This window comes from Xiphophorus hellerii, chromosome 3, assembly GCF_003331165.1.
Source record: "Xiphophorus hellerii strain 12219 chromosome 3, Xiphophorus_hellerii-4.1, whole genome shotgun sequence".
NCBI lineage: Eukaryota > Metazoa > Chordata > Actinopteri > Cyprinodontiformes > Poeciliidae > Xiphophorus > Xiphophorus hellerii.
Genome location: NC_045674.1, coordinates 14,000,500 through 14,014,887, shown reverse-complemented (window position 1 = coordinate 14,014,887; position 14,388 = coordinate 14,000,500). Strand labels below are relative to the sequence as shown.

The 14,388-nt window shown below is 42.5% G+C and overlaps 1 protein-coding gene across 3 annotated transcripts in view; it reads left to right on the top strand.

The window, feature by feature from the left end:
• grin2db (glutamate receptor, ionotropic, N-methyl D-aspartate 2D, b) overlaps positions 1-14,388 on the top strand; it is a 98,077-nt gene that overhangs the window by 37,747 nt on the left and 45,942 nt on the right. For all 3 annotated transcript variants that reach the window (XR_004338767.1, XM_032559085.1, XM_032559084.1), the window contains exon 4: positions 1,426-1,692. Coding sequence is in view for 2 of the 3 variants with exons in the window: in XM_032559085.1 (XP_032414976.1) it covers positions 1,426-1,692 (267 nt within the window). In the remaining variant the exon portion in view is untranslated. The remainder of the gene's footprint in view (positions 1-1,425; positions 1,693-14,388) is intronic.

The following is a 14,388-nucleotide window of genomic DNA, read 5'->3' as shown; positions in this document are numbered from 1 at the left end:
TTTATTTTGGATTCTTACATTAATTTACCTTGCACACAATGTTTTGCGAAACCCCAAAACTACCACGGTCAAAATTATTTGGGGAATTTTTGAGAAAAACATAAAATTTCATAAATTTGAGCTGAACAACATTCTAGAGTATTGATCAAGTAGCCAAGAGATCCGTAGATTATTTGGAGGAGATGCAGAGGTCCATGGCTCATGACCCTGTAAACCTTTTTTATTGTTATTTGTAAAAAAATAATTTTCTAGGTCTATCAAATAAAGTCCCAATGAAATATAATAAGATTAGTGGCTGTAAAGCAAAAGAAAAGTAAAAGTTTAAGAGGAAAATAGTTTTCTACTCATCTTTTGTGCTTGCAAGCTGCTGCGTCTCAGCATCTCTTTCACAAATAGCTGCTGCTTACATATGACAGTGACATATGTGCTTGAATTTGAATCAAGTTGCCCCAGTGCTTGTCGTTGCAATGAACTTAGAAAGTTTAAGAGTTTTTATGAGTTTGAAGTGGAAAAGCAGGTTGATGGTGAATTGGGACCGTTGTGTACTACATACAAAATGAAACAAAGTTAAAGAAAGAACTGCTCATGTTGTTACGACAGCTGACAAACTCATAAGATTTTGTACACCCTGTGTGAAGAATGAGTGCCAGTAGGATGGAGGGAGACGCTTAAGGTCAGTGTCACTGATGTGCAAAAACCCTCTGCTGTTTGATCGGTAAATGGCACCAACTGGGGCTGTCACACCGCCTCTGATGTTGCTGGTAGGGAGGCAATGAGCAGACACGAAGGCGTACATGAGAGGACAAGGATGCCATGTGTGTGCTGTACATTTTTGTGAATTTATTTGTGTGTCTATCAGAGTAAACATGTTATATTACATCACTATACGAAAAAAGGGGAACAACGAGCTTCCTATTTGTAGTTTTAGAATAGCCATTGACTCTTGAGGAATTAAGTAATAGCACTTTGATAAACTTCCTTTGAAGATGTACAGTACAGACCAAAAGTTTGGACACAACTGTGTGTCCAAACTTTTGGTCTGTACTCAGTTCAGACCAAAAGTTTAGACACACCTTCTCATTGAATTCAATGAGAAAGTGTGTCCAAACTTTTGGTCTGTACTGTACCTCAATGCTCATTCTCATCCCCACCTGAGCTGACTTTTTAGAAACACTCTCATCTGAACGTCAGAGGAAACTTTACTCTACAGCCTGGGCTTTTTTAGCCCTACGGCTCCACAAATGCTGCTGCTTCATCAAAACTTAAAGCCTCATGATGCTCATGATTAATTGTGCATAAGGACATAGAAGCTCAGAGCATTCTACTCTCTTGTAGTCAAAGTGTTTAATTTCTCAGTTGTGACACAGAGGATCAATTTTGCATCAACACGGTTAACCACATCTGCTGCTTTCCTCCCCAAATCAGGAATCAGGTTCCATCTTTCTCCAGTTCAGCTCTTCCACTGCGCTCCAGTTAGAGGTTATCTTCGAGGTGCTGGAGGAGTACGACTGGACCGCCTTTTCTGTGGTGTCCACTCGTCACCATGGCTACCAGGACTTCCTTTCCGTGGTGGAGGGACTGACGGACGGCTCGTTCATCGGATGGGAGAAGAAGAGTGTTGTTATCCTGAACGTGACCGACGATCCTGGGGGTGCACGCACGCGTAGGCTGCTGAAGGAGAACGAGGCGCAGGTGAGACAGGGGGGAGGGAGGAGGAATAGAGGGAGGAAATGGGAGGAAGTGCTGCGACAATCATTGGGGGCCCCCTTTCGGACAGGTGGCTTCCCAGCTTTTTCCTTCCTTCTTCGTCTCTCCCTCTGCCTCTCCGTCTCTCTCTCTCCCCTCTCTCCTCTATCCCTCTGTTCTTCTCTTTTTATCTGCCATGGCACGAAGGGAACAACAGAACAACCAAAACCACAAGTCAGTCTGATTTTCCCCCGATTCCCCTTTAAGGAAGCTTAAAAGCTGAAAAAGAAAACATTTGGTGTATACCGGTATTTCACAAGCTGGTTCTCTCTTGTCAGTTTTGACCTGCAAAAGATACAAATAAAGAAAGATGAATGAAAGCGGCTTAAATAAAATACATTATTTTGAGACATGATCTTAATCTCATAACCTCTGACCTGATGTGATGTGACTCATTGGCTGTGTTAGGTCTGAGGAGACACTCGCAAGGTTTCACAGATATGATTTAGAATTTCGGATTTTCCGAAATATTAAAATAACTCCAGAAAAAAAGCTTATTTTTTCTCTATTAGTGTTAACAACAGCTATTGAAAGATTGACTAAAACTTTTTATTTACTTTTTTGACTTTGAATTATAGGTTCAGATGCACCTTTCAGAGAACCTTGAAATCTATTTCTTATCTCAGAATTTTTTAACCCTCTCTTCATCCTAAGAAGGGTCAGTGGACCCTGTGTGAGTTTTTTACCCTGAACACGATCCCAGTGGGGTCGCACTGACCCTGCATGTGCTTTTACGATGTTTTTTTCCCCCATGTTTTTGTGAACTGACATGCCGATGGGACACCCATATTGCTTCCCCGTTGTACAACCATGAAATCTGCAATACACTAAGACTGTGAAGAGGGTTAAATGTTTGACCCGCTAATTCTGATTGTCCCTCAAGAACTATAAATATAACTAAAAATATTTTTTTCTGGCCTTCCTGACATGCACATTTTTTGTGACATGCACATACTGTATTTAGCTCATGTGTTCAATTAATAAGATAAAAAAAACACATCACTGTTGAAATTACTAAACTGATACTTTGACATCAACATTTCATTTTGTCTGACTTTATTTTCTAAGTTAATGCGGAACGGTAAATGTAATCCAAACTGACCCATGCAAGTAAATTATTGACAAAATGTGATCAGAATGATTTGGGGTTTTGGTTTCTACTCCTGCAATCTTTCACTCCTTTAGACTTTATGCTTGCTTGTTCTCTCCTCCCCTTCTTCTTTCACACTTGTATTGCTGCTTCCTTTTCACCCACAAACAACTTATTTTCCCCTAAATTCCTTTATTTATTGTTTTGACCACAAACTAGCTTCCACTCTCACTCCCCTTGATCCCGCTGTTCAAATTTTCAGTTACATTGTCTGTTTTTGAGCTTTTCTTCTCATAACCCCCCCTCCTCTCTCATCTTACCTCGCTGGCTCCCTCTCCTGCATTTCTTTGCCTAGAGACAAGCCTCAGTAACCTCAGCTGCTTTGCTTTGCACCTTTATCTCAGCAAGGCCATCTTTCATTCCTCCAGTCCACTCCATATACACTGCATGTCTTCCCTGCCACAGGCTCTGCTCTCTGTTGGCTTGGTTTAGTCTGGGTCTCAATGTCATCGCTAATGTCCCGGCATGGCCACTGCATCTCTGCTTGTTTTTGTTAGTAGGTATGTGCACGTGTATTGGATTTCTTAGGCTCCGCTCTGCCAGATCGTTGTTTAAACGACATAATGCCTGCAGTGATTTGACCATACAAAGACCTAACTATGGAAACTACTTGCCTTTCACAGCCATTCTCCTCCTACTGGGCTTACGATGCTTTTGATGGAGTAGTGATGCTGCATATATTTGTTTCTCGTGCTCCTGCTCTCTGTGCTGCGGTTTTTGTAATGTCTTCTACATTGTAGATGACCAGATGAAGGTCTGTGGCTCAGTTTCTTCTCAATTCCTCCACTATCTATGTTCCGTTTTCTCTTCCAGTGTCTGTGTAACGGTGACAAACAATCAAAAGAGATATTCAGATTGAGTCCGCAACATTTTAATTTAATAATTGTTACAAAGTAACTCCGTTAGCGGTCTCGTTCCTAACAGCCGTTAGAAAAAAAAAAACACATTCACCAACGTTCCACAACCGTCGTTACCTAGCAACGGCGGAGTGATATTGACCCCCTCCGCAACCACGTCAACCTGCAACACCACTAGTAAATGACACACAACGAAACACAAAACAGTATTAATAAACACAAAACAGTATTAATAAACACAAAACAGTATTAATTTACCTCGACTATTCCATCAAAATGGCCTGTATGCCACACTCTCCCCCTCATTAAAAAAAAAATGTCCTATGACATTTTAAAGACCTTTTACTGGAAGTGATGTTATAAGTAAGGTACTTAACATGACATTCATTACATACATACATTACATATTATTGTAATAGTGTCCACCACTAACAGAGGATATTGTCACTTTAGATTACAAATGTCCAGTTACAAATACTTCTAAATATGTTCAGATCATCTCTCTAGTGTAACAGAACCTTAATTTCAGCCACAGTTTTTTTCTGATACCAGTCTTTTGTCTTGAAAGCACAGTCAATAAACTGTCTTTTGAGAATTCAAGTATAGTCTTTTTCTTTTAAATGTAGTTCTTAAACCTATATACAGTGTGTCTTTAACTCTGTACTTTAACACCTGGAACTACCCAGGGTCGCCAAAGTTCTTTACCGGTTGGGATCATACTCACAGGTAGTTCTTTAATGCCTAATTCCACCATGGTTGGCTCACCCAAAGCATAATAGGTCAGCATCCTCGGACGGCGACGCTCTCTCTTTGGGTAGCTGAATGCAGGTGGTGGAACAGCTGCATCCTCTTCTTCCTCAGAAGCTGTTTCTGCAGATGGCTCAGGGAGATCCTGGTGTAGCTCCATGTCTTGGCCTCCATCTTCTTCTTCTGGTATGTTGTTCATCCAATTAGCCTGAGATTCATTCACTTTCGGTGCGTTGTCTTGGTCAGGCAGGTCTGGTGTAAATGGTTCAGCATCTGGGTTTAAGCTGACAGCTCGGTGACCACTGTGCTGAGCAGGAGGAAACTGGCACACTAGCTCCATTTCCTCATCCCTCTCACTGTCTGAAGATTCTTCTCGTTGACAAAGATGACATGGAGATGTATTCGACTTAGTCTTTTTAGTCCTTTTTGTCATTTTTGAGTCTATTTCTGGGTTGTCGATTGGCAGACTGTCACAAGGGAGCAGGAGGTTCCTATGCAGCACACGTCTTTTGCCACCTCCTTCTGGTACTACTTCATATACTGGGCTGATATCACTTCTTCTCTTTGTGATGATGTGCACTTTATCTTCCCAAAAGGATCTGAGCTTACCAGGACCTCCTCTCTCTGATAAGTTGCGTACAAGCACACGCCCCCCAGGCTGCAGGTCAGCTCCATAAACTCTTTTGTCATATCCTTTTTTTCCTCTGTTCGATTCACGGGTGGCAGTTTTGGTTGCGATCTTGTAGGCTTGCTGCATCCTGCTTTGCCAATCTTTGACATACTCAGCATAGCTTTGCTGTGTTTCATTTGGCTGTATGTTAAACAGGAGATCTATCGGCAGACGTGGGGATCGCCCATAGAGTAGATAATATGGAGCAAAGCCGGTGGTGTCACTGCGGGTGCAGTTATATGCGTGCACCATCTTACATAACGACTTTTTCCAGTCAGACTTTTGCGCACTTGTGAGCGTACGGAGCATAGACAGCAGGGTTCTGTTAAATCGCTCCACTTGTCCGTTACCCTGTGGGTGGTAGCAGGTAGTGTGGGACCCTCGCACGTGACAACACCTCTGCAGTTGAGCCATCAACTGGTTTTCAAATTCCTTCCCCATGTCGTGGTGGATTTTCTCCGGAAAGCCAAAGTGAAGGGCAAAGTCATCAAATAGCTTTTCCACAACTGTTTTTGCGGATTTGTTTTTTGTGGGGTAGGCCTGTGCAAAGCGAGTGTAGTGATCCATTATAACCAGAATATACTCATAGCCTTGCTTACAGGCCTCTAGATGCAGGAAATCAATTGAAACCAGTTCGAATGGACGTGTTGTCACAATTGGCATCAGTGGTGCTCTGGCTGCTCTCTGTGGTCGTTTTGACTTTAGACACTCACACACTTGGGTCACAAAATGTTCTGTGTCCTGCTGCATTCTGACCCAATAAAACCTGTCTCGGATCAGATTCAGAGTCCTTTCGACCCCCAGATGACCCATCTCTTTGTGTAATTCTTGAAACACTAACGGATGATGTTCTTTTGGCAAAACTAGCTGAGACGTATGTCCTGCTTTTCTGTATAAGATCCCATCATCGCTGATATATAGTTTTCGCCACTGCCTCAAGAGCACTCTAACATCTGCAGGCTCGGTTTTCACCACTCCTCTGGGGGGGAATTGATCTTGGCTTTTATAATGCATGACTCGCTTGATGAGAGGGTCTTTTTTTTGACTTTCTCTGATCTGTTCTGGTGTTAGTGGGGCAGGCAATGAAGGTGAAGAGGCATCCCTTACTAAGTCCAGTGTATTGATGTGAGCCGTGGTTATCCAGACAGATGGGGCATCTTGAAGCACCGTCACTCCCTGAATTGAAGCACTAATCACATCCTGAGTCACTTCTTCTGTCCATTGCTGCAATAAGTCATTTATGTCCAGTGGCATGCGAGAGAGGCCATCTGCGTCTGTATTGTGTTTGCCTGGTCGATATTTAATGGTGAAATTGAAATCGGCAAGTTGGGCAACCCACCTGTGACCTGTGGCATTCAACTTGGCTGTGGTGAGAATGTAGGTCAGGGGGTTATTATCTGTATATACAGTGAAATGAGGTGCATGGTACAAATAATCTCTAAACCTTTCACATATTGCCCACTTGAGTGCTAGAAATTCCAATTTTCCTGAATGCATGTGATAATTTTTCTCAGGTGGGGTCAGTGTTCTAGATCCATACCCGATGACAACCATTTTGTTATTCTGTCTCTGATACAGAACTGCTCCCAACCCTTCCTGGGAAGCATCAACATGCAGAATAAATGGTTGGGTGAGATCTGGATACCCAAGGATGGGAGGCTCAGTGAGTTTGTCAATAAGTGTGTTTATTGTCTCTTGATGGTTCTGTGTCCAGTGAATGGGAGTGTTTGATGGGAGGTTACCTTTATTTCTTGCAGTGTTGATGTTCCGTCTGTCTTTTTGCTTTCCTGATGGTGGATTTTCAGGTTGATTTTCCGGTGGACTAGCCAGAAGCTGGTAGAGGGGCTTAGCTATTCTGGAGAAGTTGGGTATATATGTTCGATAATAGGAGAGAAATCCCAGCATTTTTCTCAGATCTCCTACAGTTGTGGGGGTTCTCTCCTTCAAAGTTTGAACTGGTGCCACTTCTGCTGGATCCATCGTGTAGCCCTCACCAGAGACAAGACGTCCCAGAAATCTCACTCTTCTTTTGAACACCTCACACTTCTTTGGGCTCAGCTTCACTCCATGCTTCTGGTATCTTTGCAACACAGTTCTCATGTGGTTGAGATGATCCTCAAAACTTGGGCTGTGAACTAAATTGTCATCCAGATAGGGCTGGCATATCACATCTCTTAAACCAATCAGACATTCCTCCATGCTTCTTTGGAACTCTGCTGGGGCAGCACTCAAACCGAAGGGGATTCTGATCCACTGGTACAAACCCCATGGTGTTATGAAAGCAGTTAAGGGCTGACTTTTTTCATCCAGAAACCCTTGATGGTACGCCTTCCCCTGATCTAATACAGAGAACCAGGAGCTGCCAGTTAGAGAATCAAGCATGTCTTGGATTCGGGGAATAGGGTGGCGGTCAGGGACAGATTTTTTGTTTAATTCCCGGTAGTCACAGCACAACCTCAGACCCCCATCTTTCTTTCTCACACATACCACTGGTGATGCATATGGAGAACGTGACTGAGTTATCCAGCCTCTATTCAGTAGATCTTGAAGGTATTCTTTAACTTCCTGATGTAATGGCTTGGGAACTGACATATATGTTTTCTTCACTGGAGTAGTGTCATGCAGAGTGATTTGAAGTTTCAAAGAGGGAATTAAACCTATGTCATCTTCATCATAGGCGAATGCATGACACTCTTCTCTCAGTATCTGTCTCACAGTCTGTCTTTGGCTTTCCGTTAAGTGGCTGAGGTCAACTGGAGGATCCCACTGTGTTGGCTTCTGTTTTTCTGCTTTGCTGTTGATAATCAGGGACTGAGCTGCAGCTGGCTTTGTTCTGGGTGAAGGGTCATCTTGTTGTTCACCAACAGTGATATTCAACTGTTGTGCATTTACAGTATAAGCTGTCTTTACTGCTTCTAGGTGCCCCAGGACTGCACGCTGATGTAGAGTAACATTATACTTATTGGTGTTGGAAATTGGGATTGATACGAATCCTGGGTTTTCTGTAGGAACTGTCATGAGACCCTCCTGAACACTGACACCTTCTGGCAGCACCGAGTCCTCCGAGGGAACAAAAAGAAGGTCCTCTCCTCTGAACTGAGTTCCAGTATTAACTTTAACATGGATGATGGTGATTTGTTCAGCTGCTAATTTGATTCGACTTCTCCCTGTGTGCACAAGACCCACATTAACCTGACTATCTGATGTCTGAATTAGTTTGACAATTGTCTGTGCAGTTTGGACAGTGACAGCAAAGGCTCCACACACATTTTGGATGACTTCCGGTTTCCTGTGTTTAAGTGTGTTGTCTCCTAGCACTTCCTCTATGACATTGTAGCCAATTATTGGTTGTTGTGCCACACTGGAGTCACTTGACACAAGTACTGGTACTAACAGGGGTTCTGCTGAGAGTGAATCTTTGCCCAGTCTAAATTCCACTTCCACCCAGCCCAGAAAAGGAATTTGTGTCTGATTTGCTGCAAGCCCAATAAGTGTATCCACCTCCAGTAGTTCATTCAGAGGTCTAACTCGCTGGTGTGGTAAGTGTAATTGTCTCCATTCTTCATTAATGAGACATGCCTGGGCACCAGTGTCCCATAATGCTTCTACTGGAGTGGCATCCATCCAACAATGAACAATGCATCTCTTACCTATGAGGTTCAGAAGTTTCTGTCTGCTCCGTGGATTCATGTAGTGAGCTGTTGGGGTAGATGAAAGTTCTGTATGGGAGCCTGGTTTGTTTGTGGTGGGACTGAGTGTTTTGTGTGGGGCTACTGAGGGTCCCGGCCCAGCAGCCCTGTCCAGTTTCCCTGCTGTCCCCTGTTCTGACGGCAGCCTCTGGCAAGGTGTCCTCCTTGACCACACTTATAACAGTGAGTGCACCTCTCCCCTGACTGTGCTTCTAGACAGGCTGGGCAACCTCTGGGTTTGCGGTAGCTGTGTGTGGTAGCTCTCTCTGTCTGATGTTTCTTAGTAATCTCCACTGTTTCCAACACCAGTTTCTTTAGTTCTAACATTTCAGCCTTCAGTCCTTCGATGAGTTTAGTTGTTCCTGCTTCCTGTTCTGTGTTTCGATTTTTCTTGGCCCCTCTCAGTACATCTTTGGTCATCACTGTGTCCCCTATCTCACTTGTGGTTGCAGCTTCTTCCATGGAAGGAGGTTGAAACTCATGTATGCCTCCTTCAGCTCTCAGTTCATTTATTTTTGGGAACCTACTCACTGCACTTTTTCTCAGTTTTTTTTGTCTTTCTTGCTCTAAGTTTGCAGCTTCACTCACCCGCTCAATTAGGACCTCATCTGATACTGCAGGATTAGTCAGGTAAGGTTTTAGTTGGAATTTTACTGCATCGCTTAGCAGTCCTGTGTCTATGGAACGCAGAAATTTCCTTTGTATCAGTTCTGGGCTGAATTGTTCGCTTTCATCCTCTTCTTTTGATTTCCAGAGCATTTTTTCTTTCAGTTCTATAGCTCTAAATAAGAAATTCTGTGCAGATTCTTTTGGATCTTGTGAGATGTTCATCAGCTGATGAAGGAGGTCAGAGGAAGAGTCCACTTTAAAATGGCTTTTTAGGATAATTTTCAGAGTGGACAGTGTCAGTCCTCTTTTGATTTCCAGCATCTCTCTCAGGTGAAGCCCTGGGCTTATGGCCCGTATGACTGCTTCCAGGATCTCAGTCTCTGAATATCCTTTCCTCTGCCCAGATTCAATTTGGTTGATCAGGCTCGTATAGGACAATTTATCCCTCTGACCAGCTTCTCCAATCTGCCCACAAATCCGAAACTCCCGCCTGAGGGTCACTTCTGGTATGTGAGGTGATGGAGCACAGTGTGGTTCAGTCTCCTCCATATGCATTGTCATGCTCAGTTTCTTCTCTAAAACCCCAATTTCCTCCTCTATGCGCTGTCGGGCTTTGCTATGTTCTTCCTGGAATTCCTTATACTTGACTTTTAGTGAGTTTAATTCACCTTCGTCAGCTTGTGTCTGTTCTGGTGTTCTGGGCTCATCCGACGTCCAAGATTCCATGAAGGTGATTAAATTCTGGAGAAACTGTTGAAACGATTCAGGTTCTTCCTCATTTCCGATATCGTCCAGTGTGGTCTCTGCTAGTCTGATGAGGGAACGCCGAGTTTGGCCAGTAAACCCTCCTGGAGGTTCATCACTCTTGAGGTGTTTACAAACTAAAATTAGCTCTGACTTCTCTAGCATCAGCAGCGTTCTGCTCACTTCGTCTTGAAGCTGCTCCATCGGTAGTTTCTCCTCCGTCTTCGGTTCGTCTCGTTTGGATTAGTTACTTTTAGCTGAAACTCCTCCTGGCTGGCTCGCCAAAAATGTAACGGTGACAAACAATCAAAAGAGATATTCAGATTGAGTCCGCAACATTTTAATTTAATAATTGTTACAAAGTAACTCCGTTAGCGGTCTCGTTCCTAACAGCCGTTAGAAAAAAAAAAACACATTCACCAACGTTCCACAACCGTCGTTACCTAGCAACGGCGGAGTGATATTGACCCCCTCCGCAACCACGTCAACCTGCAACACCACTAGTAAATGACACACAACGAAACACAAAACAGTATTAATAAACACAAAACAGTATTAATAAACACAAAACAGTATTAATTTACCTCGACTATTCCATCAAAATGGCCTGTATGCCACATCTGCCTTGTTTGTATTTCTTGTTTTTCCTTGTGTCCCCATCTTTCTCTATTCCCCATTTTTCGGTAGTGTGTGTGTCTGTTAATAAGTCTGATTTCTCTCCTTCGTTCCTCCCTTCTGTCTCTTCTTTCTTCCTGTCTCTCGCCCTCTTTCTCCCTCCTCTCTCCTCTCACTCTGTCACTCCCGGTCCATGCCTAATTCACTGGAGGTTTATTGGCACACAGGCAGAATTGTTTTGCCAAGCCATTACAGTTCAAAATTCAATGAAGGCACAATTCTCAGAAAGTGCTTTCCATCTGTATCCCTGACCGGCTACCTTCCAGTGCTTGAAAGAGCCGTCTTTCTCTTTTTGTCCTTCGGTCCTCCTTTGCTTTATTTTCTATCACTCCATATTTTTCATGTCTTCCTCCCTTTGTCCCTTTGGGTATTTCTCATCATATAGCAGAGATTATGACTCAAGTCTCAAGCTTAAGGGAAATGCACCTGGGAGGCATCAAAAATGTCTTATTTTAAAAATAAAGAACCCACCGTGGTAGTGTGTGGTCACCAGTTGATGTTCCTTTTCAAACCTGTTTTCTTCAATGGCATTGATGTTTTTCTGACAAAACTGTCGATGAATGAAGTGCAGTAATCTCTGTTTTTTCATGCATTTCAGCAAGGTGCTTCTGAATTGTGTTAAAGGCTCCAACTCATGCATGTCAACTTGCGCTCCTGATGTGCGTTCCTCTTTAAGCTCAAATAACGTCTAAGCTGCAAAAAAAGACTTGAGATTTGACTTTACTAGCAGTATAAACATTTGAAACATGACTACAGCATATGGTCTAGGAATCAAATGTGTAGAAGCCTCACACAGCAGCTCTCACAGATGAAACATATATTTCAGCTGTTTGCTATGTACAATTAATTGATAATCTGTTAGCTGTGGATTCACAAGAATAACCACACAGATATTTTTCAAACCGATCACAATAACTGCAATAAATTACTTTTGGTTGTTTAAGAACAAAATAAACCCAACTTAATCTCTTACATGTTAATTTAACATTTTTATACTAATGTCATTGCAAAGAAGTCTTGTCAAAAGGAAAGAAGTTTCTGTTGTAAAACTCTTCATTCTCTCATTCATGCACTACATCACACTGCTCTTTATGTTTCAATTTATAGTGTGATTTCTTGTGAAAATATTTACTGCTTACATTCGTCAACAACAGTTGTAAATGCATATTTATATCAAGCAAATGCTCAGACTCAGTTTGAGGAGGAGGAAAGCCTCTAAACATGAAGCAGTGGATAATTTGAACACAAGTGTTGACTATGACAACACAAAGATCAAACAGTTCTTCAAAGATAGTATTTCCTTTTTTATTAAATAACAAGTATTAAAGCATTTGTCTCTACAAACAATCAAAACATTTTTTTTTAAAACAGATGTGTTAAAATAGAATACATCATTTATATTGAAAATATACAACCTTGCAACATATATATAGGCTATATATACTGCATATATATATACAGGGGTTGGACAATGAAACTGAAACACCTGGTTTTAGACCACAATAACTTATTAGTATGGTGTAGGGCCTCCTTTTGCGGCCAATACAGCGTCAATTTGTCTTGGGAATGACATATACAAGTCCTGCACAGTGGTCAGAGGGATTTTAAGCCATTCTTCTTGCAGGATAGTGGCCAGGTCACGACGTGATGCTGGTGGAGGAAAATGTTTCCTGACTCGCTCTTCCAAAACACCCCAAAGTGGCTCAATAATATTTAGATCTGGTGACTGTGCAGGCCATGGGAGATGTTCAACTTCACTTTCATGTTCATCAAACCAATCTTTCACCAGTCTTGCTGTGTGTATTGGTCCATTGTCATCCTGATACACGGCACCGCCTTCAGGATACAATGTTTGAACCATTGGATGCACATGGTCCTCCAGAATGGTTCGGTAGTCCTTGGCAGTGACGCGCCCATCTAGCACAAGTATGGGGCCAAGGGAATGCCATGATATGGCAGCCCAAACCATCACTGATCCACCCCCATGCTTCACTCTGGGCATGCAACAGTCTGGGTGGTACGCTTCTTTGGGGCTTCTCCACACCGTAACTCTCCCGGATGTGGGGAAAACAGTAAAGGTGGACTCATCAGAGAACAATACATGTTTCACATTGTCCACAGCCCAAGATTTGCGCTCCTTGCACCATTGAAACCGACGTTTGGCATTGGCACGAGTGACCAAAGGTTTGGCTATAGCAGCCCAGCCGTGTATATTGACCCTGTGGAGCTCCCGACGGACAGTTTTGGTGGAAACAGGAGAGTTGAGGTGCACATTTAATTTTGCCGTGATTTGGGCAGCCGTGGTTTTATGTTTTTTGGATACAATCCGGGTTAGCACCCGAACATCCCTTTCAGACAGCTTCCTCTTGCGTCCACAGTTAATCCTGTTGGATGTGGTTCGTCCTTCTTGGTGGTATGCTGACATTACCCTGGATACCGTGGCTCTTGATACATCACAAACCCCTGTCCCCTGTCCAACCCCTGTATGTATATATATATATATATATATATATATATATATATATATATATATATATAGGAGCAAAATGATCTGCTCATTTTGCTCCTTTTGCCTCTATATATATATATATATATATATATATATATACTGTATATACATATATAAAGAAATATAGGCAGACTGGATATCAGCCTATATTTATTTCACTTATTAGGACTTGAGTTTTGCCCTGGAGTTGGGGTGCAACATTGGAAGTGACTTGATTTGGACTTGCCCTTCAAAGACTTCACAGTTAAAATTTGACTGAAAACCTAAGCTGAATTTGCCAGAAAGTGTTTTGGGATTTGACTTGAAATTGCCCCTGAAAGACATGAAATTTGACTCAGACCAGCACATTAAAGACTTGACTCAGACTTGGAAGACTTGTAAGGATATAGCATTTAGTTTTGCTGTGGTTTTCCATCTCTCTCCACAGCTCCATATTTTTGTCTGTTTCCTTTAACCTTCTGGATGCTGGATGATCTCTCTGCTGGAGAGATGAAGAGAGACAGACAGTATAGTCTTTCTATTGCCTCTTAATATTTTTTCTCTCTTTAGCTCCAGACCTCAATCATTCCTCCCTTTTCTGTTACAAATATTTTCTATTTCTCCAGGCGCTGATTTCACAAAAATATGCATTCCTTTGCTTTTCTCCACTACCCCCATCTCCCCTTTCTGATCTCTAAGGAGTGGTATTCCCATCTCTGACTTCTTCCCTCGATCTGCTCATTTTGCTCCTTTTGCCTCTGTTGTCCACAGGTCTCTCCTCCAATGTGCTTTTAAAAACATATTTTACAGTTTAACCTCTCCTCCCTTCATCCTGCCCTCTCATGTGCTTAGTCTTTTCGCTGTCTTTTCTTTTCCACTCATATTATTTTGCTCCCCCACTCGTTTCATTTTCCCTTTCTTGTTTTGATCCAGTTTTTATTATTCATTACTGTAACTTGTTTCATCAGGTCTAAGCTCATTAGGCACTGACCTCTATTGCCTCTCATACCTTA